This window comes from Emydura macquarii, unplaced genomic scaffold, assembly GCF_026122565.2.
Source record: "Emydura macquarii macquarii isolate MOO-44397 ecotype Brisbane River unplaced genomic scaffold, CSIRO-AGI_Emac_v2 contig_691, whole genome shotgun sequence".
NCBI classification, from domain to species: domain Eukaryota; kingdom Metazoa; phylum Chordata; order Testudines; family Chelidae; genus Emydura; species Emydura macquarii.
Window position 1 is genome coordinate 12,435,394 of NW_027130828.1, and position 23,414 is coordinate 12,458,807.

The 23,414-nt window shown below is 58.5% G+C and overlaps 1 protein-coding gene across 2 annotated transcripts in view; it reads right to left on the minus strand.

The window, feature by feature from the left end:
* Nucleotides 1–20,308, minus strand: part of AK1 (adenylate kinase 1) — a 34,491-nt gene extending 14,183 nt beyond the window's left edge. The window contains exons 1-8 of one of the 2 annotated variants that reach the window (XM_067542121.1): nucleotides 20,129–20,308; nucleotides 14,142–14,328; nucleotides 13,588–13,749; nucleotides 12,339–12,511; nucleotides 11,390–11,503; nucleotides 10,307–10,498; nucleotides 9,781–9,871; nucleotides 7,164–7,243 (exon numbers count right to left, since the gene is read on the minus strand). In XM_067542121.1, coding sequence (XP_067398222.1) covers nucleotides 7,164–7,243; nucleotides 9,781–9,871; nucleotides 10,307–10,498; nucleotides 11,390–11,503; nucleotides 12,339–12,511; nucleotides 13,588–13,749; nucleotides 14,142–14,328; nucleotides 20,129–20,188 — 1,059 coding nt within the window. In that variant the 5' untranslated portion in view covers nucleotides 20,189–20,308. Of the gene's footprint in view, nucleotides 1–4,342; nucleotides 4,474–7,163; nucleotides 7,244–9,780; nucleotides 9,872–10,306; nucleotides 10,499–11,389; nucleotides 11,504–12,338; nucleotides 12,512–13,587; nucleotides 13,750–14,141; nucleotides 14,329–20,128 lie in introns of those variants that run through there. The other variant, XM_067542123.1, reaches the window with a different exon arrangement.
* Nucleotides 20,309–23,414: the final 3,106 nt, after the last annotated feature.

Genomic DNA, 23,414 nt, shown 5'->3' on the forward strand with positions numbered 1-23,414 from the left:
GTCCCTCTGAATAGTTTGCAAGCCCTCTAGTGGCGGGGGTGTGTGGGTGTGTTTTCAGAAGCAGCTAGATGTGTGCAGCGTGGCGTTATTCGGGACCCGCGGTGCCCCTCTGTATGAAGAGCAAAGAGAGGACGCCACACTCCTGCCACGCACAGGACAGCCCGTCCTCCCCACCCACCTTCCACACACAGCAGCCGACTTGCCGAGCTCCCAGGCACCCTCCCGCAGCTGCCCACCCACCACAGAGAGCCACTCATCTTCCCACAGCCAAATACAGGAGCCCCCCCCAGCCTCAGCCCCTTGTGCAAGGAGCTGCAGCTCTCAGCCTTCAGTAAAGTGGGAACCAGGCAGTCGGCCTGGAAGTGGCTCCTGGTTCCTCTTCGGCCTTGTCTTGTCATTTATTCCTGCCACTAGGGGACATCCCAGGGCCCAACCCCTTGCAGCCCACAGGGGGTTGTCGCCTGTGGGCAGCAAACCTGCCTGGCACCTCAGGGCCACCCTCATGCCCAGACCTTTGACCCTAGGGACAGCCTGAAAAGGCCTGGAGCATTAACAGCTCGGGCAGCCCAGCCCTAAAATAGATCCCTGCCCTGCCAGAGCGCACGCCGTGTCCCCCCCCCCAGCAACCGCAGCCTCTGTGGGGAAGAGCAGAGGTCGGGTTACAGCCTAAAAAGGGCAGATGCCCTTCAGCCTGTGCCGGGGTTCTAAGTATGGCCCAGACATAAATCCTCCAGGGGTCACGTCCACACCTGTGCCAGAGGGGGGTCGGCCCCAAGGCGCCGCTGGCCAGAATCTCGCCCTTTCCCCAAAGGTCAGTCAGTCAGAGGACGGTGGAGGGGGCAGGGAGCCCAAGGGTGTGTTGAAATCGCAGCCCCTCAGCTCCCCTGGCGTTGAACAGCCCCACAGGCCCCGTCCTCTGCCCTCCAGCTTGGGGGCTGCCCCTGTGACCAGAGGGGCCCAAAGTGAGCGGCTCTGGTCCTAATCCAGCCCCGGGGGGGGCATTTCCTCTGGGGCTGCACCTGCTCCTAACGTGGGCCCACAAGGGCACCAGGAAGGCAATGGGGCAGGCTTGGGGGACAGTTCCGTTCGTGGCAGGGAGCTGGGGGACGATATCTAGGAGGCTGAGGAAAAAGGATCCAGCTGGGGTTACAGGGCAGTATTTGCAGGGGGCAGGGAGGGGCTCCCAAATATGAGTGGCTCCAGGACAGGTTTAATCCTAAACTTCCCCCGACAAGCAACCTCTTGGCTCAGATCAAGCATCCCATCAGTTTAACGCCCGACACACCCTGTGGGTGCCAGGCAGCGTCCGTGCCCCATCGCGCAGCACGCTGCAATGGCAGGATAGCCGCCCCTTCTCTGACACCTCTAGACTCTCCCCTCCACCAGCCGGGCCTCACGCAGCCCCGAGAAGGGACGCTCTGAGCCCAGAGCTGTGGTTTGACCCCCTCCATCTCCTCTGGCTGACCAAGATGGGCATGTAGCCCCCCCAGCATCTCTCCCTCCCACACCACAGAGTGGCGGAAGGGGGGAGCACGTTAGAGGTGTGGTTTCCAGTGCTGTCAGCTCACAGAGCGAGCAGGACACAGGCGGGGCAACCGAGGGCTCCAGCCTGACAGTCCCAGTGTGCCCCATGCCCCACCCGCTCTGATCTCCGGCGTCCTGGTGGGGGTCAGGGTCTGTGTGCTAGATGGGCCCTGTAACAATAAAGCCCTTGTGAGAGTCACCCTCCCTCCCCTCCCATGAGGGCTGGGCCTTTCCACCTCCCCTGACGTCCCAGACTGAGCGGGAGCGGCTGGCGCTCTCAGAGCTGGACTGCATCGTGCAGTGCTGTCCTTCAACTCCAGGGCTATGTGCCAGACCACGGAGCCCGATCCTGCAACGGGCTGAACGCCCCATTGGCGCCAACGCGTGGAAGGGGAGCTCAGGGCCTCACAGGGACAAATGTGACCCAAGCCATGATGGCTAACAATGGAACCCATGGGCGGGGACAGCATCCCCCCCACACGGAGGGCTCAGCGATTGCAGGGGGCGGGCGGCTGCCGGTACGTCACCCTACTGACTGTGCTGTGAAAAGGCCAGTGGATATCCCTTCTCCTCTCCCAAAACTCACCATCCACCACTGCTGATCCCCAGACCAGGTACCGCAGTGATGGGCATGGTCCAAAACCAACATCCCGGGGCAGGTACAGGTATGGCCGGGCAGACAGAGCATCGTTTGAGAATCGCTTTTAGGAAGACGGGACTAGAAGGGATCTCTTGGGTCACGGAGTCCAGTGCTCTGCTACTGCAGGCAACCCTGTCATAGCCGCCTGGTCATGAACAGATCAGTCTCCATCCCCAGACTAGTGAGGTTTTGGAAGAGGCCGTGTTGTCCCAGTCCGCAGACTCTGCAGGATCGTTCGTTCAGTGCAGTACGTATATTGTAAGCTCAGAGCCTGTCTCTTCCCATGTGCTAGTACAGCACAAAGCACAACGTGGCCGTGCCCTGACTGGCCTGGCTGCAGCCATATTACCAATGACTAGATCCACTATTTATTTTCCCATTTTTAAAAGCCACCGTAGTTCTCAGGAATGGAGCTGGAGGGTTTCGCCTGCAGACGGGAGCCCTCTAGGTACCCACAGATTAGAGGGATGGCTGGACGCATGAACCTCTGATTCCCCCAGCTGAACATCTGCCATCAGCCATTACTCCTGGCAGAGAAGCCAGGGGAATTCTCTACGTGGGCTCTGCAGTTCCTCGCTCAGAACACACCTCATCTCCCAAGCCCACATGAACACAGCTCTCCATCACCCTTAGCTATGCACACTGCAATTTGCTGTTGACTGCCCCGTGCTGACTCCACACCTCCCCGTGGCCTGCCCTGCCCCCATTGCCATTTGAGGGAGGGGGGAGAAATTAAAAAGCAACTCCAAATTAGGAAGGGCTGTGTCTGAAGGTGGAAATGAACCTGGGACTGGGCATCCAGCAGGACAATATCCCCTGCCACACTAATCCTCCACCTGATTGCAAAGCACAGGCCCTGTCTGTGGAGAAGCTGCAGCTCCTTCTAAAATCCGCCCAGTAAACCCAGCTGGGAACTGGGAAGGCTCTGTGCAAAGGAAGCCTGGGAAGTGCTAGCAGGGGGACAGCCATTCTCTCACCTCGTGATTCCTCTTCTAAGCAGCAGTGAGTGAATTCAGGGCCTAGAACCGTGCGGGGCTCCCAGTGTGGTGCAGGGAGGCTCTGTGCAAACTTCCCAACGTCTCACTGGTCCTGACCTGCAGCCCCACCCAGCTACGCCTGTCCTGAGCCCCTCGCCCAGCGCTGCCAATGCACCTCAGCCCTGAGCTGCAGCAGCAGCTATGGCCCCTCTGCAATCCCCAGCCCCCTATTCCAGACCAAGGCCCCTCTGTTGTGCCGGCAGCACCCCCTGCTCTGGGCTTCCCTGGCAGCTCAGCAAAACACACCAGCCTGAGTCTCCCACCTGCTCCGCCCTCTGCTGTTCCATTCTCGAGCCCCTCCTGCGCCCAGGCTGGCGATACACCCCGAGAGAGAAAGGGGAGCAAACAATCACTGAGCCGGGCAGACAACACTCAGAGGGAGCAGCAAAGCCTCCTGCTATCACAGGCCGACACATGCAAGGCGCGGATCCGGCAGGCACGGGAGAGCCCAGCGATGCTGCACCATCAACACAATGGACACGCTGGCTTCCCAGCCAACAGTCACCGTCAGGCACCAGTAATAATAGACTTTGCATTGTTCTTGCACTGTCTGGCCACAGACACCAAGGCACCTGGACAACCTCAGTTAAGCCTCTGGACTTCCCTGGGAGTGGGGGATGGTAGGTGCTGTCATCCAGATGGGGAAACTGAGCCACAGGCGTCAAGTGACCCACCCACGGTCATTGTGCGACAGTGGCAGAGAGAGCTGGGCTCAGAAGCCAGGAGTCCTGACTTCCAGACTGGTGCTTTCACCACTGTCACAGGCGAACCCGGACAGGCACCCCGTGCACGTGTGCAGAGCCAGAGAAACCAAACCACGCAGTGAACGGGATAAACATCAACTTGCCCAGGGAGCGCAAGGAATCTGGCCTCCCCGAGACAAAGTGCTATGGACAGAGCCTGCCAGTAGACGCACGGAGCCTGGTACAGCCGCTGCTGGCCCCCTAGCTGCCTCACCAGCAAAATAACAGCCCCCCGCCCCCGCCCCACTGGATCCTGGGAGGGAGAACAGATGGGAAACAAAACAAGACTCTGAGCTGCAGCAAGGAGACGTCCAAGGCAATCCTCCCCCCAGCGAAACCCGGCAAAACCCTGTTCCCCCGCCCTCCAGCGCAGGCCCTGGGGGCTCTGTGGTACTGACCTCTCAGCGCTGGGATGGAGACGTGCAAGGAGGCAGCGAGCAGCCGGGTCCGGTTCTCTGCAGCCAGCTGCCCTGCATGTCCTGCCTGGCTATTTTTACCCTATATAAGGCTGTCATCCGCACGGCATGCCGGGAGCGGGATTTCTCACTGCCTCTGAGCCGAGCCAGCGGAGAGAGCCACCTGACTCCCGGCCCGGGGATGTGATCTGCATAGCAATGATTTAGGGGTGAAGGAGGGACGGCCAGGGGTGGGGGGAGCGTGCGGCGCAGACAAAGAGGCCAGGGAGAGCACGGAGGCGCTCGCTTCACTGGAAGCCCACAGACGCAACTGGAGTGACAGCAGGGAGAGCGGGCCCAGTCTCAGCTCAGTGCTCGGGGCCCAAGCCTGCTCCCTCTGAAAACGACAGGGCCAGAATTTGGCCCTTAATCCAGGGTGAGTCCCTGGAAGCCTGTAGAGCTATTGCGGCTTCCCAGCTGCGTGCCGGAGAGCGGAGTGGTGCTCAGCCGGTCTGTACACACCAGGAAGGGGGTGAGCACAAAGGAGACCAAAGTGCCGCCTCCAGCTTTGGGTCACCGTTTGCTGCCCTGCTTTCCAGCACTGTGGTCAGGGTGGGTGGAAGGTAGGACAGCTCTTGGGGGGGGGGGGGGGGGGGGCGAGGCTCTTTGTTGATCTTCAGATCAGCTGTAGCAGGGGCAGCTGCCGGGCAAGCTTCCCCCACATGCCGCCCCGCCGGCGCGCCCTGCAGGGACCCCCTCTGGTGCTCGGAGGGGAGCCTCGGTCTCCCTGCGCTATTCAGCCCTTGGCCTCTCTGCGCGACCGCAGGCCAGCGAGCAGCACTCGGGGAGCTCAGCTTTGGTGCTGGGGCGGGGGCCTCGTCCCCAGGAACTGGCTGCAAATCCCCAGCCCAGGAAGGGCCATGGGGGGAGGGGGGGCGGCCAAACCGCTCCATGCTCAGTCTAAGGGGGAGAGCTCATTATACCCCCAAATGGGTCGTTTTTGCAGGTGTGGCTAAAATACTCCAGCTCCAACAGCCTCTTCCCTCCATCAGCCAGGCCCCCCCCCAGAATTGCACCCAAGCAGGGTACAGTGCTCAGGGTGAGTTAGCCCCTGCACTGCTGGTCCCCGCTGCACGCAACACCCCCAAAGGACTTGCCTGCTGCATGGGGACAGCAGAACCAGAAGGGGGAGCCATCCAGTGTATCAGGCAGCACAGATGCTAAAATGCTGCTGTAGGATTTTCTTCATCTTACTCCCTTTCTCTTGTGTGTCCAGGTGGAAGAAGGAATGAGCGAATAGCTAGAGCACAGGGCTGGGGGTCAGGACACTGGGCTTCCATTCCCAGCTCTGCCACTGCCTCGCTGTATGGCCTTGGGCATGTCACTTCCCCTCCCTGTGCCTCATTTCCCCCCCTGGGGATAGTAGTTAGGGGAGTTGTGAGGCTCAAGTCCCTCGTGCGTATAGAGTGCCATGAGAGCCCCAGATGGAAAGGCCGATAGACGTGCAAAGCGTTACTGTTAAATGACAAAGCCGCTTAGCACCTTGGTTATCACTCCTGGATTGTTTCCGTTTGTTCACTTCTGTTGTGTGTGTTCACTTACTTGGAGCGCCAAGAAGTGATGAAACAACAATTACTGACACGAAACATTAACACAGCCCCTGGCCTCGGGGGCTTTAGAATGTTTTGTTTTGTTTTTTTGGGTGGGGGGCGTTATCCATAGCCTGCTGTCATCCCTCCTGCCCCATGTGATTGAGATAGGACTAGTCCCCACAGGCTGTTTTACAACCTAAGCCGGGGGGGGGGTTTAAGGCAGAGAGAACCCAACACAGCGCTGCCCTCCCCACCCCCTCACCCCCCGCAAACAGGGCCACCAGGTTAGCATGAGGCAGGCGATCAGGAATCAGCAGAGGGAGGAAACGCAGCCAGCCTGCCACTCCCCGTGCCCTGCTGCGCTGGCGTGAGCCAGGATCCATCGGGGGCTGACCCAGTTGGAGCAGTGTCAGCTGTCCGGCTCAGCACAGCTGACAGCGAGTGAGGGATGGGCCAACCCCTCCCCTACCCTCCTGGTTTAAAGTGGTCTGAAAGAAAGGAGGGGCTCTCACAATTGGGAAGCAGCAGCTTTGGTAAGGCAGGGTTAAAGTGCATCCCTCAGCAACCCAGAGCGAGTTTAAATCTCCCCTTTGTCGAACTGCGACCCCTTATGACCCCCCCAACTCCCCTCCCATTTTAAGCACTGGCCCCACACCTGCAGCTGCTTACTCTCCCCACAGCTCTGCCATCAGCCCGTCTCCTCTTACGTCTACTAGCCAGCGGCCCAAAGCCTCACACACCATGACACACACAGGCACACGCCAAGGCCCCCTCCCTCTACATCCCCCCCCCCAGGGATCGCTGAGAACAATCCAGAATATGCTGCCCCTCTATCTGTGCGCACCACCCGGTGCTGCCTCCCTTCCCGTGGGATCCCATCCAGCAGCGCCCCTTCCCCATTCTCCAGCCCCCCACGCTCCCTTGCTCCTTCTCTCCCGGCCCTGTTCTCTCCTCCCCTGGCATTCTCTGGGTCGTCGTCCCCGCCCACGCGGCATTCTCTGGTCCCTGATCTGGGCTGCGGCTGCTCCTGACCTCAGCCCACCACTGGTTGCTGGTGGCGCCAGCTGTGGACTCTGCTGGGTGTTTCCACAGGCCCGCCGGAGCTTCCCTGGTTCCTGTTTTTGATCCTTCAGGAGGAAGTTTTGTTAATTTCCAATCCCGGTCCTGGAAATTCCGATGGCCTCTCCCTTGCGCTGCTAGCTGGGGCCCAGGGAGCGTCACTGCAGCCTTACCTGCCCTTCCTCATCTTCCTCCTGAGGATAGTCTCGGTCTGCACCGTAAGGCGAGTCTAACGGAGCCAACTGCGGAGACCCTAAGCCCGAGAGATAAGCAGTCACCAGGGAGACACGGCAAACACCCCAGGGCTCTAGGGGAGGGCTCGGGTCTCTGACCTGCCCTTCAGTCACCTGGGGAAATACCAGCCATAGGACAGGTTTGAGAGTCTTCTCATCAGCATCCGGAAGGGCAGTTGTTTATCAGAGCCATGACTAACCCTCTGTACCTTAGGCGACCTCCAGGCCATCCCTGGCTCCTTGTTCCTCTCAGGGTTATCTGAGCCAGCTGTGCTGATCTGTTATAGGATCAGACTGTGTCTGCTGGATCCCAGGTGCCTCAGAGCCCCGGCACCCACTCAGGGTTGGTTTGCAATAGGCTACACTGCACAGAGAGTGAGATTTAAAGGGCTAATCAGCTGGGCCCTGCAGAGTTACAAAGCAGATATTAAAAGGAGGGAGTGGGGCTGAGATCAGTGTCCCAGCAAGATTAGTCCAGGGTCAGTGCACAGTGTGTGTGCATGCATGTGTGCACAGTGGCATCAGCAAGCTAGAGGTCAGTGGGCTGATGTAAGAAGAGCCAGAGAGGAGCTGGAAGCCCCGGCATGGTAGATGTGGGGAGCCAGGGGCTTGTTTGGGGGGTGCCCCATCAATGGACCCTTTCCCAACAGGCTAGGATGAGGCTGAGATGCACTGAGCGCAGCGGAGGAGAAGAGCCCCCACGGCTGCAGACAGCAAGGCCCAGTGGACAGGAGACTGGCCTGCGAGTCGAGAGATCTGAAGTCTATTCTTTTCTGCCACTATGACCTTGGGCAAGTCACATGATGCCTCTGTGCCTCAGTTTCCGTATGGAGGTAGTATGGCTTACCCCAGGCTATAAGTACTGCCTCCCTGGTAGCTCCAGGGCTCCCTTATAGGGAGTCGGATCTTTGGGGAGATGTGCAAAGTCTAGGGGAACAGGAGTGTGTTTGGTTAGTGGGCTGGATGGCAGGGGGCACTGTGAACGCCCTAGCCTGTGCCACGAGCTGCACGGCCCCCAGCAGCCTATGCACAGAGGAGGCACAAGCTGCTTCCCTGCCCTGGCACGTGTGTGGGTGCAGTGCCCTGCATGCCAGCCTCGTGCAAAAATCCCTGTTGTCCTGGGGTTCCATGTTGCCTGGTGCAATAGCTCTGATGCAGAAAGGAGCTCATCCCTGCTCGTCTCTCCCTGCCAGACACACGGCGAGGCCAGGAGCGCTGAATGAGCCAGGACGCCATGGGCCCTCTGGGGAGGGGGAATTCGGGCTCCTCTCTGTCACAGGATGAGGTGTGTCTTGGAGAAGGTTAAAAAAGCAGCCAGGAGATCTCTGCTGCTTTAGGCAACTCTTCCCCACCAGCAAGTCAGCTGCAGCTGGAAAGTACTCCCCTTCTGGCTCCCAGGGGAGACGCCCCGAAAGCAAAGGGCTGCGTAATCTGCACAGCCACAGCCCTCGCCTGGCGCAGCGACATGCCCCCGAGAGCGGCGGAGAGGCTTCTACAAGAACGCATCTCCACGGTGAGCAGGCACCGCTCAGCCACGATGGATGGTGCACCGGGAGCTTCCAAAGGCAGATCATCTCTGCCAGCCACCGTTCCTGCAGCAGGCAGGTAGGCGCTCCCAGCTCTTCCCTCGGACGGCACTCGGGGACCCAGAATAATTACACTGCGCCCTTCTCACCCAGGGATCTCAACGCGCTTTGCAAACACCCAGAGGGAGGCTTGCAAAGCACCGTGAGGTACCCCGGTCTCATTCATTTTCAATGGGCGTTGGGTGCCCAAGATCCCTTTGTGCCTTTAAAAATCTCCCTCTCGTTAATGAGTCCTCGCAGCTCACGGTGGGCCGGGTCTGTATCATTCTCACCGTTGTACAGATGGGGGAAAGCTGAGAAGTGAAGGGAACTGCCCAGCATTACACAAAGTGGATGGCAGGGCCCGGTACAGAGTCAGACCTCTAGTCTCCCATGCCCTTGCTCTAACCATTAGGATGTGCTGATTCCCTAAGGACGAGAGGATTTCAGGGATTACCCAGACGGCCGGATGCCCTGAACTCAGCTGAGCGCTGCTCCTTGGGCCCTGCAGGAGTCAAGTCTCCCACCTGCCTCTCTCACGGTGCCGCTGGGCGAACCCAGGACAAGGCAGCACCGTGAGCTGGGCTGCAGAGCACCGGCGAGGCTGGGAGACAGATGGGGCAGTGGGATGAGGACACTGGCATTGTGGGGCTCCCGCAATTCACGGGCCGGCGCTGCCTCCAGTTTGCAGGGACGCTCACACATTGACCAGAGACTCTGGGGTGCATCACTGTCTGAGCACACCCATCGCCTCCCCCACTAGTTGTGCAAGGCTCTAGCAGAGACAGGAGGGAGAAGAGAAGGAGGGGATGGGAGCCCCCAGAATGACCCCAGATTTCTAAAGCCGGCCCTAAGGGACTAGCCCTGTGCAGAGAGGGTGAGGGGGTCCCATCCGGACATGGAGCCACAACAGCCAGGGGTCTGTCTTCCCATGGGCAGCCCAGTTCCCTTGGCCAGCCATCCTGACTGCGCCTAATGGGCTCCCCTCTCACCTGCTGGATCGATGCCATGCAGGAAGAGCCGCTCCTGAACCACAGAGCTGATGTCAACAAATACATCGTCCTCCTCTCTGTCTGCATCAAACTGAAAGAGGAAAGACAGAGGCGGCCGGCTGTCAGTCGGGTTCTGGGGGTGGGGAAGGGGTGTAGTGAGAGAAGGGAGACTGGGGACTCCACTGTTGGGAAAGGATCTACCCCGAAACCCCACTGCACTCTGGGGTTCAGGACTCCCCCACCTGCATCTCAGAAGAGCAAGACCTCAAGGCCATACTGCACATCATGCAGATCAGAGCCAGGTGACCTGGACCGGCCACCTGTGAGGACGCCCCACGCTTATCCTGTGTGTTCAGTACCTGGACCCAGAACGTGTCAGGACCCTAAATGAAGTTGGTAACCAGGACGAGAAGACCCAAGGCGTGGATCTGTGCAAGTGCTGGTGTCTGGGATTGCTAAGCAGACCAGCTTCAGTGGGAAAGGCTGCGACCCAATACAGCTGCTGGCTGCCCTGACGGAGTCTTACCCGGACGATGACGCCCTTTTCCTGGTAATATTTCACAATCAGCGGGATGTTCTGCTTGAAGGTCTCCACCCTCCGGTCAATGGCGTGGGCGTTATCGTCTGGCCGGCCCTGCTCCAGTGCCCGTTTCTCCAGACGCTGCCGGAGACGCTGGTTTGAGCAGGCCAAGAAAACCACCAGGTCTGGGGAGCCAATCTTCCAGAGAGACAGAGACAAGCATGCGATGGCAATACAGTCATGACCCCTTCTCTCCAGGGGGTGCTGGGGAATCCTTCAGAGGCTGGAAAGGGGCACTGAGGATTTCAGGGCCCCTTGGGAGCTGAGATCCCGTCAGCAAAGGGCTCTGATTGCTCTGAGCCCCTCCAAATCAACACCCCCCCCTGTTCCACAGAGGAGCTGCAGCTCTCCAGGGAGTCGTGCCATCTGAAGAGCCCTGAAGCATCCCCGAATCAGTGTGGCCCTGTCTCTCAGGGGTTGGAAGGGCCCAGGCATTCCCAGGACTCTCAGGGCTGAAGTGAATCGACCGTGATCATTGCTGAGACCCTGCGTGCAGACGTGACTCCCCCTCTGTGGTGCTGGGCGGGCTCTCCCCGTTCTCAGGCACTACCGTGGCAGCACCGAAGCACAGCCTTGCACCATGGGGCGAGGGGGGGAGAACCGCAGGTCTGAGTCTTAGGAGAGGAGGGGAAAACTGAGCCGCACACCTGCCCTTGGCCAGCAAAGGGACCCAGAGAGCAATGGCCTTTGTCCTCTGTGCAGTTGGGTAATGCCAGGCTGTGACCTGTGTCCTCAGAGAGCAGAGGACTGGAGCAGGGGCAAACGTCCTTAGGCGGGGGAGGAGGGGACGGGGGCGGAGGGGCTCAGCCAACATGCAATAACCAGAGAAGGGAAGGGACAAAGCAGGACATCCAAGGGGTATATTGCCGGGTGAGGGGACCCCCTTCGGAGAGGGCCGGGGGGGCAGGGTGCCAGGTGCACACACATTCAGAGAGGGCCCCAGGGAACCCAGTGGCCAGTGAGGATGCAGGCCATGTGAAAGGGGCAGCCCAGCTTGGACAGGAAAGCTTTGTAAAACCTGCACCCCACCTGCTCCTCGAAGGTGAAGGCCTGGCCTATCTCCCTGGGGAACCCATCCACCACAAAGCCTTCAGCGTCCTGCTGCTTGATGAACTGCTGCTTCAGCTCCTCAATGGTGGTTTCCTGCAAGGCAAAGAAACTTCTCAAGGGACCGGGAATGGGGGATGGATTCTGAGCCTCTCACCCACGGGCTGCTGGGCTGAACCCAGCCTGGCCCAGAGGGGACCCGAAGTCATTCCCAGCTGATGGCTGCCGGACGGCCGCAAGGATGCGAGTCTCAGTTCGGTTCCTGATGGAACAGTGTAGAGAGCACTAAACCCACGTTTCTAATTGACACTAATCGTCCTCCTGTTGGCAGGCTCAGCAGAGACTCCTGAATGGGCCCTGGTGCCTTAACTCCCCTCTTGACCGTAGGGGGGTCCCTCCAGGGCAGGGAGAGGCAGACTGGCCAGGTGCCATGGGAAGCTTGCACAGCTGCTGGCTCAATACTTGCCCCCCCACCAGGGCTGACCTACCAGCCCCTTTCCCGAGGATACATCCAAACAAGACCCGACAGGGACACTGGGCGGACCCGAAACAGGCTTCCGTTTTGCCCACTATCTCGCTGACATCCACAGGGGATGCTCTTGCCAGCTCAGGGTCGACGGGAGACGGGAATCCCCAGCATGAAAATGTTGGGCCCCAGGTGCCAGCACTGGGAGCCGCCACTGACATGAACTCAGCACAAGTAGGAGGGCAGAGATTGGAGAATCTTTCCCTGCTGCCTCCCCAAGCAGGCTGTGGAGCCATGAGACATCTGCCCCACGGCAGCTGGGTCCTGTTGACCAGGCAGAGGCTGGGGGAAGGGGCCTCAGGGCCGTGAGTGCAGAAGGTGGGGAGGCTATCGTGGGCTGGATGGAAGCCCCATCGGTTGGCACTGAAGGGGTGGATGAGGGAGGCCCCATCCTCAGTGACTGACCGGTGGGGCCAGCTCCCCATTGGCGATGATCTTGGCAATCAGCTCCCACTTCCGGTCGCTGGTGGCGTGGTGGATCATCTGCTTGCGCAGGATCTCACCGACGGAGATGCAGACCAATCCAAAGCGGGAGGCTATCTTGGTGCTCTGAGTGCCTTTCCCACTGCCAGGGCCTCCTGCCAAGCAAGAAAGAGCCAAGGAGTATACGTGCCTGAGCGCCCCCACGCCTTGGCCAGGAGGATCTTTCCGTGCCCTGCTCATTTCTGCCAAGGTTTTCCCCAAGGAACGTGCACGCACAAGTCAGTTACCTACGCCTGGCACTGGAGGAGGGTAAATGCCACTGTCATAGAGCAGGAGAACATGGGTTCTGCTCCAGGGTCCCCAGATACTGGTGGGATTTATCAAGCATCCAGGTTTGTTGTCTGCAGCATGTGGATTCATGACAGCAGGTCACACCCTGGCCTCAGGGTCGATTCCCCTGCATGGGATTAGCCAGCTTTGGCCTTCCTCGCTGAACTGATGAAGGAGGCTCTGATAGGGCAGCTGAGCTCCCATCCTTCAGTACTAAGGGCCTGGTTTGCCTCTCACCTAGCCGGGTGTAAATCAGGAGGAAACCAGGGGAGAGCCACTGGTGTAAGCATGTGGAGAAGCTGGCCGCAGGCGTTAAAGGAGCAGAAAGCCGTTTCCCCTCAATAGCTACGCTAACAGCAACACTCCAACACCCTCCAAACCCCTTGGGAATGGTGGGGAAATAGAGGAGGGAGCATCATCTTTCTCCAGCACCGTCCATTCCAGGATCTCAAAGTGCTTAACACATATTTATGAATTAACCCTTTCCAGTCCCCAGCCCTCTGCATAGGTGGTGGAACTAGTGGGGCTGGAGGGGGCTGCCGCGCCCCCTGGCTTGAAGTAGTTTCCATTATATACAGGGTTTGCATTTTGGTTCAGTGGCTCTCAGCACCCCCCACCCTACAAATTGTTCCAGCGCCTGGTGCTCTGCAGAGATGAGGAAACAGAGACTTGCAGATTGTCTTCTTGGTACGTGGCTGTGTAATAGGGAAACCTGCTGGTGATTATGGGATGTTCCTTCATTTGTCTCCCATCTCTGTCCCCCCATCCTTCCTCTGCCTCTCTTCTCCCCTCCCCCATCCCCTTCCTCTCCCATGCTCACTTATCCCTCTGCCTCTCCCCCGAGGGGTTATCCGAGCTGCACGGCTCATCCCACAGCTGCAGGGAAGGGCAAGCTTCTCACCAATCACAAAGATGATTTTGGGGCGGGGTCTGCTGGGGTCGAACACATCATATTCCTGGATCAATCCAGTGGACTCTGTCATGTCCGAGTCACTCTCGATGGAGAACTGGCTCTGGATGGGCGGCAGGCACCCATACCGGCGGTACGGCCCCGCAAGGGGGTCTGCAGGAGAAAGTCGGGGCAAAGCATCAGCTGCAGTGGACTGCACCTGGCACACTCAGGTGGCTACTGATATACGGAGGAGCTGACCTGAGTGGCACAAAGGATATAGGTGTGAACACACCGATGGGCCGGCTAAGACAGCTGTGCATGCAGGTGGGCAGCAGGTACGTGTCTGGGCCTGTGCAGGTGAACACAGCTCTGTGCCAACACGTGGGCAGACGCGCTCACACGTGTGCATTCGGATCTGTGTGTATTGGCACCTGCATTGTCTGGGGGTTGCTTGCATGCACTCAGACGCCCCAGAAAGTTTGCCCAGGAGCAGTCCTGCCCCTGATGTGGGGACTCTAAGCCCCTCCCACTCTGAACAGACGCCAGCTCAAGGTGCGACTCACCTGTCCAGAAGATGGGTTTCTTCCCCTGCCCGCCATTGATGGGGGGTAAGGTCCGCCGCTCCTGGCCAATGAACGTGTCCCATTGCACCTTCTCGGGCCCACCCAGCTCCCGGACCTTCTGCAAGCAGCACTCCAGGTAGTCAATGGGGTCCTCAGGGCGGTAATACATCAAGCCCGTTAGCATGCTCTGGGAAGGAAGCAGTAATGGGTCAGACGAGGCAGGATGAGAGACAGCAGGGAAAAGACAGAGAACTGGGTGGACAGACTGTGCAGAGCAGGGCAGGAGAAAACAGCCTGGCGGCTGGGAGGTGAGGACATCTGTGGAACGCTGGCATCACCTCTGACCGCTCCTCTGGACAGCTGCATGGTTCTAATGTGCTGGGGGTGAGGGGAGCCAGCCGCACGGCGGGGATGCAGGTAAGGGAGGGGTTTGTCTCTCCAGGAGCCCAGCAGGACACCCGAGTCCAAGTCCTAGCGGGTGTTTGTGCTCAGGGACTCACGCTCTCATTGCACTGCTGGGTGCTTTGGCTTTATGCTGCTCGAAGTCTGGGCATTTTGAAGTCCAAGGAGACAGTGAGCAAGCCCTGGCTGTTCTCGGGTGTGAGAGAGCACCTTCCTCTGAAGCATTTGGTACTGCTGACTGCAGATACATGCCCCTGGACTAGATGGACCATGGGGCCGATCCAGGCTGGCAGTTCCTATGTTCCTAGGAGAAGGAAAAGCAACCTAGGAAGTCCCTCAGTGCCAGCACGGGGCCAAACCACAAATACATCCACTGGCAGGAAGAGAAAGGATTTAAACCAATCCCACCTCTACAGAGATTCCATGCATGTAGGAGCAAACTCCTCCCAGCTTCCTTCAGGGACTCGAGGCAGGAGAATGGCTATTTGGGGCTCTGGGAGTCAGGGCTAGTAGCGGCAGCCTTCAGGTTTCTCATGAACGCTAAAAAAAAGAAAAGCCGCAGCAAACGCCTGGCTAATGTGGGTGCTGGACAGGAAAGGGGGCTGAGAGGGTGGCAGAAAGGTAGAAAAGCCGCGCATTGAGACGTGACTGGCTGCCTCCACCGCTAGCGTGCGGGAACCGGCACAGAGAGGCCCGGCTGTAGCACGTTGGCTGTGGGTCAGATTCTGCCACCCTGCTGCTGAGAGCACCTTACGGTGCAACTCACACCAGGGAAGAAAGCAAGGCGAGAGGTGGAATGAGGTCCTACTTGGCGTGCGGGAAGGTGGTGGAATCCAGCCCTGTGTGTCAGTGCTTAGCCAAGCAGGTGTCACTAAAGCTCTTTGCAAATATGAACGAACTGATCCTGCAGGCACCTACAGAGGAGAGAAGTGAAGCACAGAGAAGTGACATCACTTGCCTAAGGTGGCAAAGGGCCAATAGAAGAGACAGGGAAGAGAACCCAGGTGTCCTGATTCCCCTGCTCCAACCACTCAGCTCACCTGTGTCTCTGGCAGCGTGTGACAGCCAGGGTCTGCTAGCACCGCAGCACTGCTGCATGACGGTCCCGTAGATTACCAAGGAGCAACAATGAGAGACAAATGCAGTCTCTTAGCTACATGACCACAGGGTCTCCTACAAGTCCCCCAAGGCAGCAAAGTATAGGGGGACTCTGCCAAGCGACTCCATGCAGGTGGGAACATCGCCCCCTTTGATTCCCAGCGGAGCCCACGTTGCTGGCAATGTTGTTTGCTTGTATTAGTAATGAGCGACAGCTCGCTCATTTCCACTTCAGTGATTGCTAACAGCCCATGAGAAGCACCTCAAACCATTCAAGGCAGCTAGGAACAAAACTGGGGGCAGGGCGGAGCTGAACCCGCTCAGCCCAGCCACTGGAACACACAGCCTGTGTCAGGGAGGGAGGAGGCTGCACCTGGCAGGATCAAAGGCGGCTGCAGGGAATATCGGTGCCATGGCTCCTTTCACAGCTGTTTCTTCAAAGTGATGTTGCATGAGCAAGTGTGGGCCTGGGAGCGGTAAGTGCTCTGAGTCAGGAGACAGAGGTCTGCATGTTGCTATGGGCCCCGTCCTGAAGTGCCTTCTGTCATTGAATAATCCACCCCTAGCTCTTGTCTTCTGAAGATCTCCAAGCACTCTGCAAAGGTTTTAGAGTCAGAGATTTTAGGGCCAAAAGAGACCATTAGATCACCCGGTCTGGCCTCCTGTATGACACAGGCTAGAGACTCTCACCCAGTTACTCCTGTACTAAATCCAATAACTAAAGCACATCTTCCAGAAAGGCGCCCAGTCTTGTCTTGAAAACATCACCCGATGGGGAATCCACCACTGCCCTGGGTATATTGTTCCTCTGGTTGATCACCCTCACTGCTTAAAAAAACTGGGGCCTTAGTTCTACTCTGGATTTGTCTGGCTTCAGCTTCCAGCCACCGGTTCTTGCTGTACCACTCTCTGGACAGTAAAGTGCCCTGTAGTGCCTGGGATTTGCTCCCCACAGAGGTATTTCTACTCAGGGGGCCAGACTCCGAGAGGGGAAGGGACTTGCCCGAGGCCATAGAGAACGTCAATGAGAGCTCCAGGAAGGGAACTTGGGGGCTTCTGCCTTGGAGCTTCACGCCCAGGAGACGCTCCCCCTCCCTTCATCACTTCACGCCCTTTGCACGAAGAGCCCCTGGTAGGGTGCTGCACTCCTACAGGTCTTGCAGCTCCCGTTTATCTACAGGGCCACTCCTTGGGGCACGGGCAGCGCCACCAAGGTAGACTGACCCCCCCCATGTCTTTTCCCGCCCTTCCCCATGTCTCCCCCCACCAACTCTCTTCCCCTGTCCACCAGGGTGGGAGAGCCACATCTTGGGGGCTGCACTTGGAGAGCTGGGTGAGGACAGGGGGCAGGAAGAGGCACCCAGATGCCCCAGCGATGGGCGCTGTGTACGAACCGTGGGAGAGACACGGCTCAGCCGTTCTCCTAGCCTGACGTGCCAAGGTGACTGCGTGAGCAGGGCCTCTGAGCAGCAATCGGGGTCCTGGCAAGTTGCCAAGGCCGCCCTTAGCAAGGCTGAGTTCAGGCTCCCCCCGGTCCCCAAGAATGAACCCGTCAGGTGACCCAATTCCTGTCTGGCACACAGCAGGCAACTTCCCCTGGAAAGCAAACAAGCCGGTCTCTACCACCGGGGAGGGGACCGGACTGGGGCACTCCACTCGCAGGCCTGGCTCCTGCTCTTATCCTATCCCGGAGACGGCTAGATTCTTTCTAAGAGGAAACACTCCAGCAACCAGCAAGCCCCGTGCTGGAGGCCCAGTGCCATGACGTCTGCTTGGTGACGTGCTGGTTTTGGAGCCCAGCAGCCCCGCACTGGAAGGTGGTAGGAGGCAGCAGGGTTTTCTTCCAGCCCCTTGTCTCAGTAACAGTGTTGGCGCTTCCCGGGCACTGGTCAACCTGCCCAGCGCCCTGGACAGGGAGTATTACAGCCACATTGCAATGGAACAAACTGTGGTGCACACACACACTGCTGCAGGCCCCACACTGTATCCAGCAGGTGCCAGGGCTGCCCAGACATGTTGCCGGAGGACAGAGAGATGCAAACGCAGCATGTTCTTCACAGAGATTTCTTTTGTAATCCCTGGAATGCTCCGGGCAGTTGAGAACGAACCAGCACAAAACAGGCCAGTCATCCCCATGCTGCAAGGGCTGGGGTCACTCAGGTTCTCTTGCCCTGCAAGGGTGACGTTTACACCAGCACAGCGGGTCCATGTGAAGCGTCAGGCTAAGGGTTACAGTGCTGTGGAGGGGCTTTGAATGTCACCCTTCCTTAGGAATGATCTACAGCTTTCTGCAGCGGGGAAGGCCATACATTCCTAGCGAGGATGAAGACAAGGGCTATTTATCCTCATGCTTCAAGGTGATCACCAGCTGTGGTCAGGATGAAATTCTTCTTCCTGGGGCAGAATGGACCAGGTGCATAATAGACAGGGACTACAGAAACCAGAGGGAAATTTGGGGCTGGTCTCTGGAGATTTGTGTTCTCATTTAGTTCCTGTCTCTGCTCAGCCTTGTGTTTTAAAGCCAGTTGTTACTGTCCAACAAAAGGAAAACCCTTCACAAACCATGAATAAGGTTATTAGCCAGAGCTGCTCCTGCTGGAGCCCATTTTATAGATGCTCCATAATATTCCTGCCGCTGCCATCACAGGAGACCAACAGTTTGGAGCTGATTTTGCTGCACATGCCACTGTCAGCCTTATCTGTAAGGACAGTACTGCGTGTCTCAGGTAATTCAATCATCAAGACTATCTGATGCTGGCCTTGGTGCTACGCTGGTAGTGCTTCATATACCTATGGGGGGGATATAGGGCCAAACTCACAATCCTATCACATCAGTGTAAATCAGGAGTCCTTCGAAATCAGTAAAGTTACTCTGCATTTAGGTTGTAGCACAGGGTCTGGTTCTTCTAGCGTGACCAGATGTCCCGATTTCAGAGGGACAGTCCTGAGATGCGGGGCTTTGTCTTACATAGGCGCCTATTACCCCTCGCCCCTTGTCCCCATTTTTCACACTTGCCAGCTGCTCACCCTAGGTTCTTCTGCCCGCGCTGCAGCATGGCCTTGTTAAACAGGAAGCACACAATCTATCAGACCAAGAAATGCAGGGACACTGCAGGGGGGTATTGTGGGCGGGGAGGAAGCCCCCTCGAAACCAAGTAGCTGATAGATCACTCAAGCAGCTGCCCCTTTCAAATGTACAGCAGTTCTGAATTCTATACAGGACGTCCCTTCTAGTGAAGGGGATGCTGGATCAGTACATCAGCTAGAGGCAAGAAGACGACCTGAAAGGTGATCCCCCCCCCCCCCCACTCCCGTCCAGAGGGGGGAATGTCTGCTTGCGTTTTACACTAGAAATTTGAAGTCTTGACTTTTTCTCCTGGACTCCGTGGCCCACTGGAGAGCTGGGAGGCTGATGGCATGGGTGGAAAATCCACACATGGAGATTTGTTGCATCTCTAATCGGAGACAGGCCAGCGCTGGGGGCAGCAGGTTTCCAGATCAGATAAGGCCTGGCCCTTCCATGTTCTTTGAAACAGCCTCTGAGCCTCTCCAACCGCTGGATGTGGCTGGGCAAAACAGCCTGCCCATGGGACCAGATCTACACAAAGCAGCCTCTCCGAAGGAGGGTCGGGAAGGGGGCTTGGGGAAAGAAAGTGACGGACTGGGAGAGGAGAGGAGGGCACAGGAGAAGTGGACAGTGTTCAGAGGCAGGAGGATACAGGGTGAAGGGATACATGGGGGTGGGGGGAAGGGTCTATAGGCAAGAGTGAGGATTGGGGGGAAGGTAAATGAGAAAGGGGGTAAGTGAACAGCTCATACAGGAGAAGGAGGTAAAAAGGGAGAATGGAGACAGGGCACAGGGTGAGCGAGAATGGGGAGGGCTGGGGTAGGGCAGTGGAGGAGGGAGGCGGGGGTGGGGGGAGGGTTGGGGCAGGGGGCACGAGGGGAGGGATGGGGGAGGCAGGGAGCGTGGGGGGAGGAGGAAAAGGGATGGGGGAGGTAGGGAGCGCTTTGGGAGGGCTGGGGGCAGGAGGTGTGGGGGGAGGGCTGGGGGCAGGGGGTGTGGTGAAGGGGAGGGCTGGGGGCAGGGGGTTTGGGGGGCGGTGAAGGGGAGGGCTGGCGGCAGGGTGTGTGGGGGGCGGTGAAGGGGAGGGCTGGGGGCAGGGGGTTTGGGGGGCGGTGAAGGGGAGGGCTGGCGGCAGGGTGTGTGGGGGGCGGTGAAGGGGAGGGCTGGGGGGCAGGAGGTGTGGGGGGCGGTGAAGGGGAGGGCTAGGGGCAGGGGCTATGCCGGGGGACACACGGGGGGCAGTGCTTCGGGCGGGGTTACCGGGGGGGCGGCAGGGGCTACAGCGGGGCAAGGCGGCCGGGGCACCAGGGGTCCGCACGCAGAGGGGGCTGGAGCCGAGCCCGGGACCCCCGCCCGCCCCTTCCCTGGGCTTTCCCAGCGCGGGGGGCGCCCATCGCTGCCCGGGCGCCCGGCCCCTCACCTCGAAGAGCCGCGGGATCTCCCTCCGGCACAGATAGTCCTTCGCCTCCGCCGTGCCCATGCCGCAGCCCGCAGCGCTGGGCCGGGCCGGCCCGGCCGGGAAGGCTCCTCCCGCTGGCTCGGGCTGGGGCAGGAGGAGCCGGCTCTGGCGACCTCCTCCCCTGCGCCTGGGGCTGCGGCGGGCGGAGAGGGTCGGGAGCGGGGCTGGGAGCTGTGGTCCAGGGCTGCAGGAGCGGGGCGGGGCTGCACTGAGCCGCTGAAGACCGTGTGTCAGGGCTACGGGGGCTGGGAGCTGCGGGGCTGGTTAGCTACAAGATCTGGGGGTGCAGGCTGTGGGTCCCCAGCCGCAGGATCTGGGGGTGCAGGCTGTGGGTCCCCAGCTGCAGGATCTGGGGGTGCAGGCTGTGGGTCCAGCCGCAGGATCTGGGGGTGCAGGCTGTGGGTCCCCAGCTGCAGGATCGGGGCGGGGGGGGCAGGTGCAGGCTGTGGGTCCCAGACCAGGGACTGCAGTTCTCAGCGGGGGGGTAGTTAGCCACCTGTGGCCCCAGGCGTTTTCTGTGCCTTGTTTGCTGCTTTTTCGTGCCAAGCCCAAATTCAAACCGGGGCGGGGCAGGCAGGAGAAACCGCAGCCGAGGCTGGAGCCCAGGGCAGCCTAGGGAGAGGGGTTTACACGGAGGAGGACCGGTGGGCGGTCTGCCTGCTCCCCAAAGACAGCAGCATCCAAGTGTGGGAACCGGAAGGGCCTGGGAGAGAGGAGAGCAAGCCCAGCCCCCCGGCCACAGCAGGGCCATGTCTGCACTGCAGGCCTAGGGCAGACACCTGGGGGGACCTGCCCATGAAGCTGCTCAAATGAGGCTGAGAAGCTGGGTCTAGCAGACACCCCACTGCCGGCGGCTGCTGCAGTGGCAATAGGAACCATCCTCCCACCCCCCAGCAGGTGTTACCTGTGCCCTCAGAGGGCTGGATACAAATCATCTGTCCTCTCAGTTAATCGGGTTCCACTTGCAGGTGTCTTTTGGGTGCCAGCGTCCTCCCAGCTTTCCAGTGGGCCACGGAGTCCAGGAGCAAAAGGCAAGACCTTGAATTTCTAGTGTACAATACAGACATTCCCCTTGTCTCTGGAGTGGGTGTTCATCTTTCAGGCCTTCTTCCTGCACCATAAGGAAGCAGAGTCAGGCCTTTTTCCATTTAGCATGGCTGCATCAGCAGCCCTGATCCTGCCATAGGGCCAGCACCAGTGTCACTGTCCCGCCAGCCTGAAGACACACACAAAAGTCCCAAAGCAGCCCACCCGTGTGCAGTACTTATGTATAATGAGGTAGTATCTAGAGGCCTCAGGCCAGGGTCAGGGGCCCCACCGTGCTGGGCTGTATACATACAACAAAAAGATGGCCCCTTCCCAAAGAGCGTATGGTCTGCATCACCAGTAGCACCGCTATCCCTCCATCACTCCCTAGGGTTACTTCGTTGAAGAGCTGAATGTCGTGTCAGCTGCAGGTTTGAAATCCTGATACCGGACTATTCAGATGAGGAAGCTGTGCCATAGGCAATTTAACTGCTCATTTCCCAGGGTGCTATAGCGAAGGGCAATTGACATCAAGAAAATACTAATGCTGTGAATGAGAGGAGCCTTCTGCCTCGGTATAAATCCACCCGATCCTAGGTTCTGTACAGACAGAGCACCCCAAATCAGCGCACAGCCCCGTGTCTAATTATACGCTCCCTGCCGTGGGGCACGGTCAGAACCCCAGGTATGACTTGTAGTAAATGGATCTAAACCAGGGAGCACCTGCTCTGATAGACCCACACTGATGAAGGGATGGGAGCTGGAAGAGGTTTGATTCCCTTTGTGCTGTATGGCTCCCCCCCAACATTGGCCCCGCACCCTGAGAGAGGCCAGCTGCTCGACCTGCTTCTCTTTGCAGTTTGACATTGTTTTGTGTGTTTTAGCATGACACAAACTTGGTCTGAGTTTTAATTTGCCCCGAGACACACAAACACATGGGCCAAGATTTGCCAAAGGGACTAGTCATTTTGGGGTGCCTTGGTTTTAAAGGCCTGACTTTAGAGGGGCCCGACTGCGAGAAAGTGCTGATCACCGGCCCCCCGAAAACCAGCCCCCGTGAAGGTGTTTCAGGTTGAACCCCCAAACACTGAGGCACCCAAACTCACTAGTCACGTCTGAAAATCTTGCCCAGTTGGTTTTCTGAAGATCCCTTCATTAAATTTGTGTTGGTAACAAGGAGCTGAAGAAATGGGAAGGCAGAGGAGCTTGGTCTCTGCCACACCGAGAGCTGCCCTGGAACTTCGGAGCTCCTCCTCTGTGCAGAAATGTACTTACCTATTTCAACAAACAGAATCATTGCTCGGGTGGGTCCCTGTGTCTCCCGTGGGAGATGGATAGAAATCATTTGCTCTTGGAGGTCTCAGCACCTAGGCATGGTTCTGTTCCGTTATTTATCACCCTCATTTCTAAGTAGTGAATTGAAGGCTCAGGAAAAGTGCTGGCATCCCAGCCCTGGAGATTGCCACCCTCTAGCCACACACCGGATGTAACACAGCCAGCGAGCGTCCAGCGTGCTACCCTGCCAACGTCTCTGATCCCTGCAGGGCTGAGAGGAGAGTTCAGTCTCTGTGGCCCATTCACTGCTTGGCTTCTGCTGAGCCTGGCAACAAAGGTGCTAATTAGGGCCAGTTGTGCTGGACGACGCTGGGATGGTGGACACCCAAAAACCTGACAGAGGCTCTCGTGCGGCAGAACTGACCAGCCACCCTCCTTGGTCACAGCAGCACCTGCTGCTTTCTTTCTAGCTGCCCTTTGTAAACCAGCTGGCACTGGATTTTTGAGACCTGCTCCCCTCCATGCAGCGTTTGCCATCACCCAGAATCAGAAATTGGTCAACTCTCTTGTTTTGTTCAGATTTTGCCAGGGCCCTGACCTTCTCTCTCTCTTCTTATCCAGCCCCCATCACCAGCATATTTGGGCAACTCCCAATATTAATAGCTGTATCCTCACAATACGCCTGAATGACAGGGAAGGAGTATTATCCCCATGGCAAACTCGCAGAGTGATTAAGTGCCTTCCCCATCAGACCTTTCTTCCTCCCACTCTACCAACTGTCCTGGCAGACCCAGACAGGGCGCTGCTGTTGGGCACCTCCCACCACTTCACACTGTGCTGGAGTCCCCTTTTCAGAAGCATTCACACTGGAGTCCTTGAGAGAACTCTGAGCACTGGGAAGCAGCTCATAGTATTCAGAGCCAGCACTGGCACTGCTGAGGGAAGT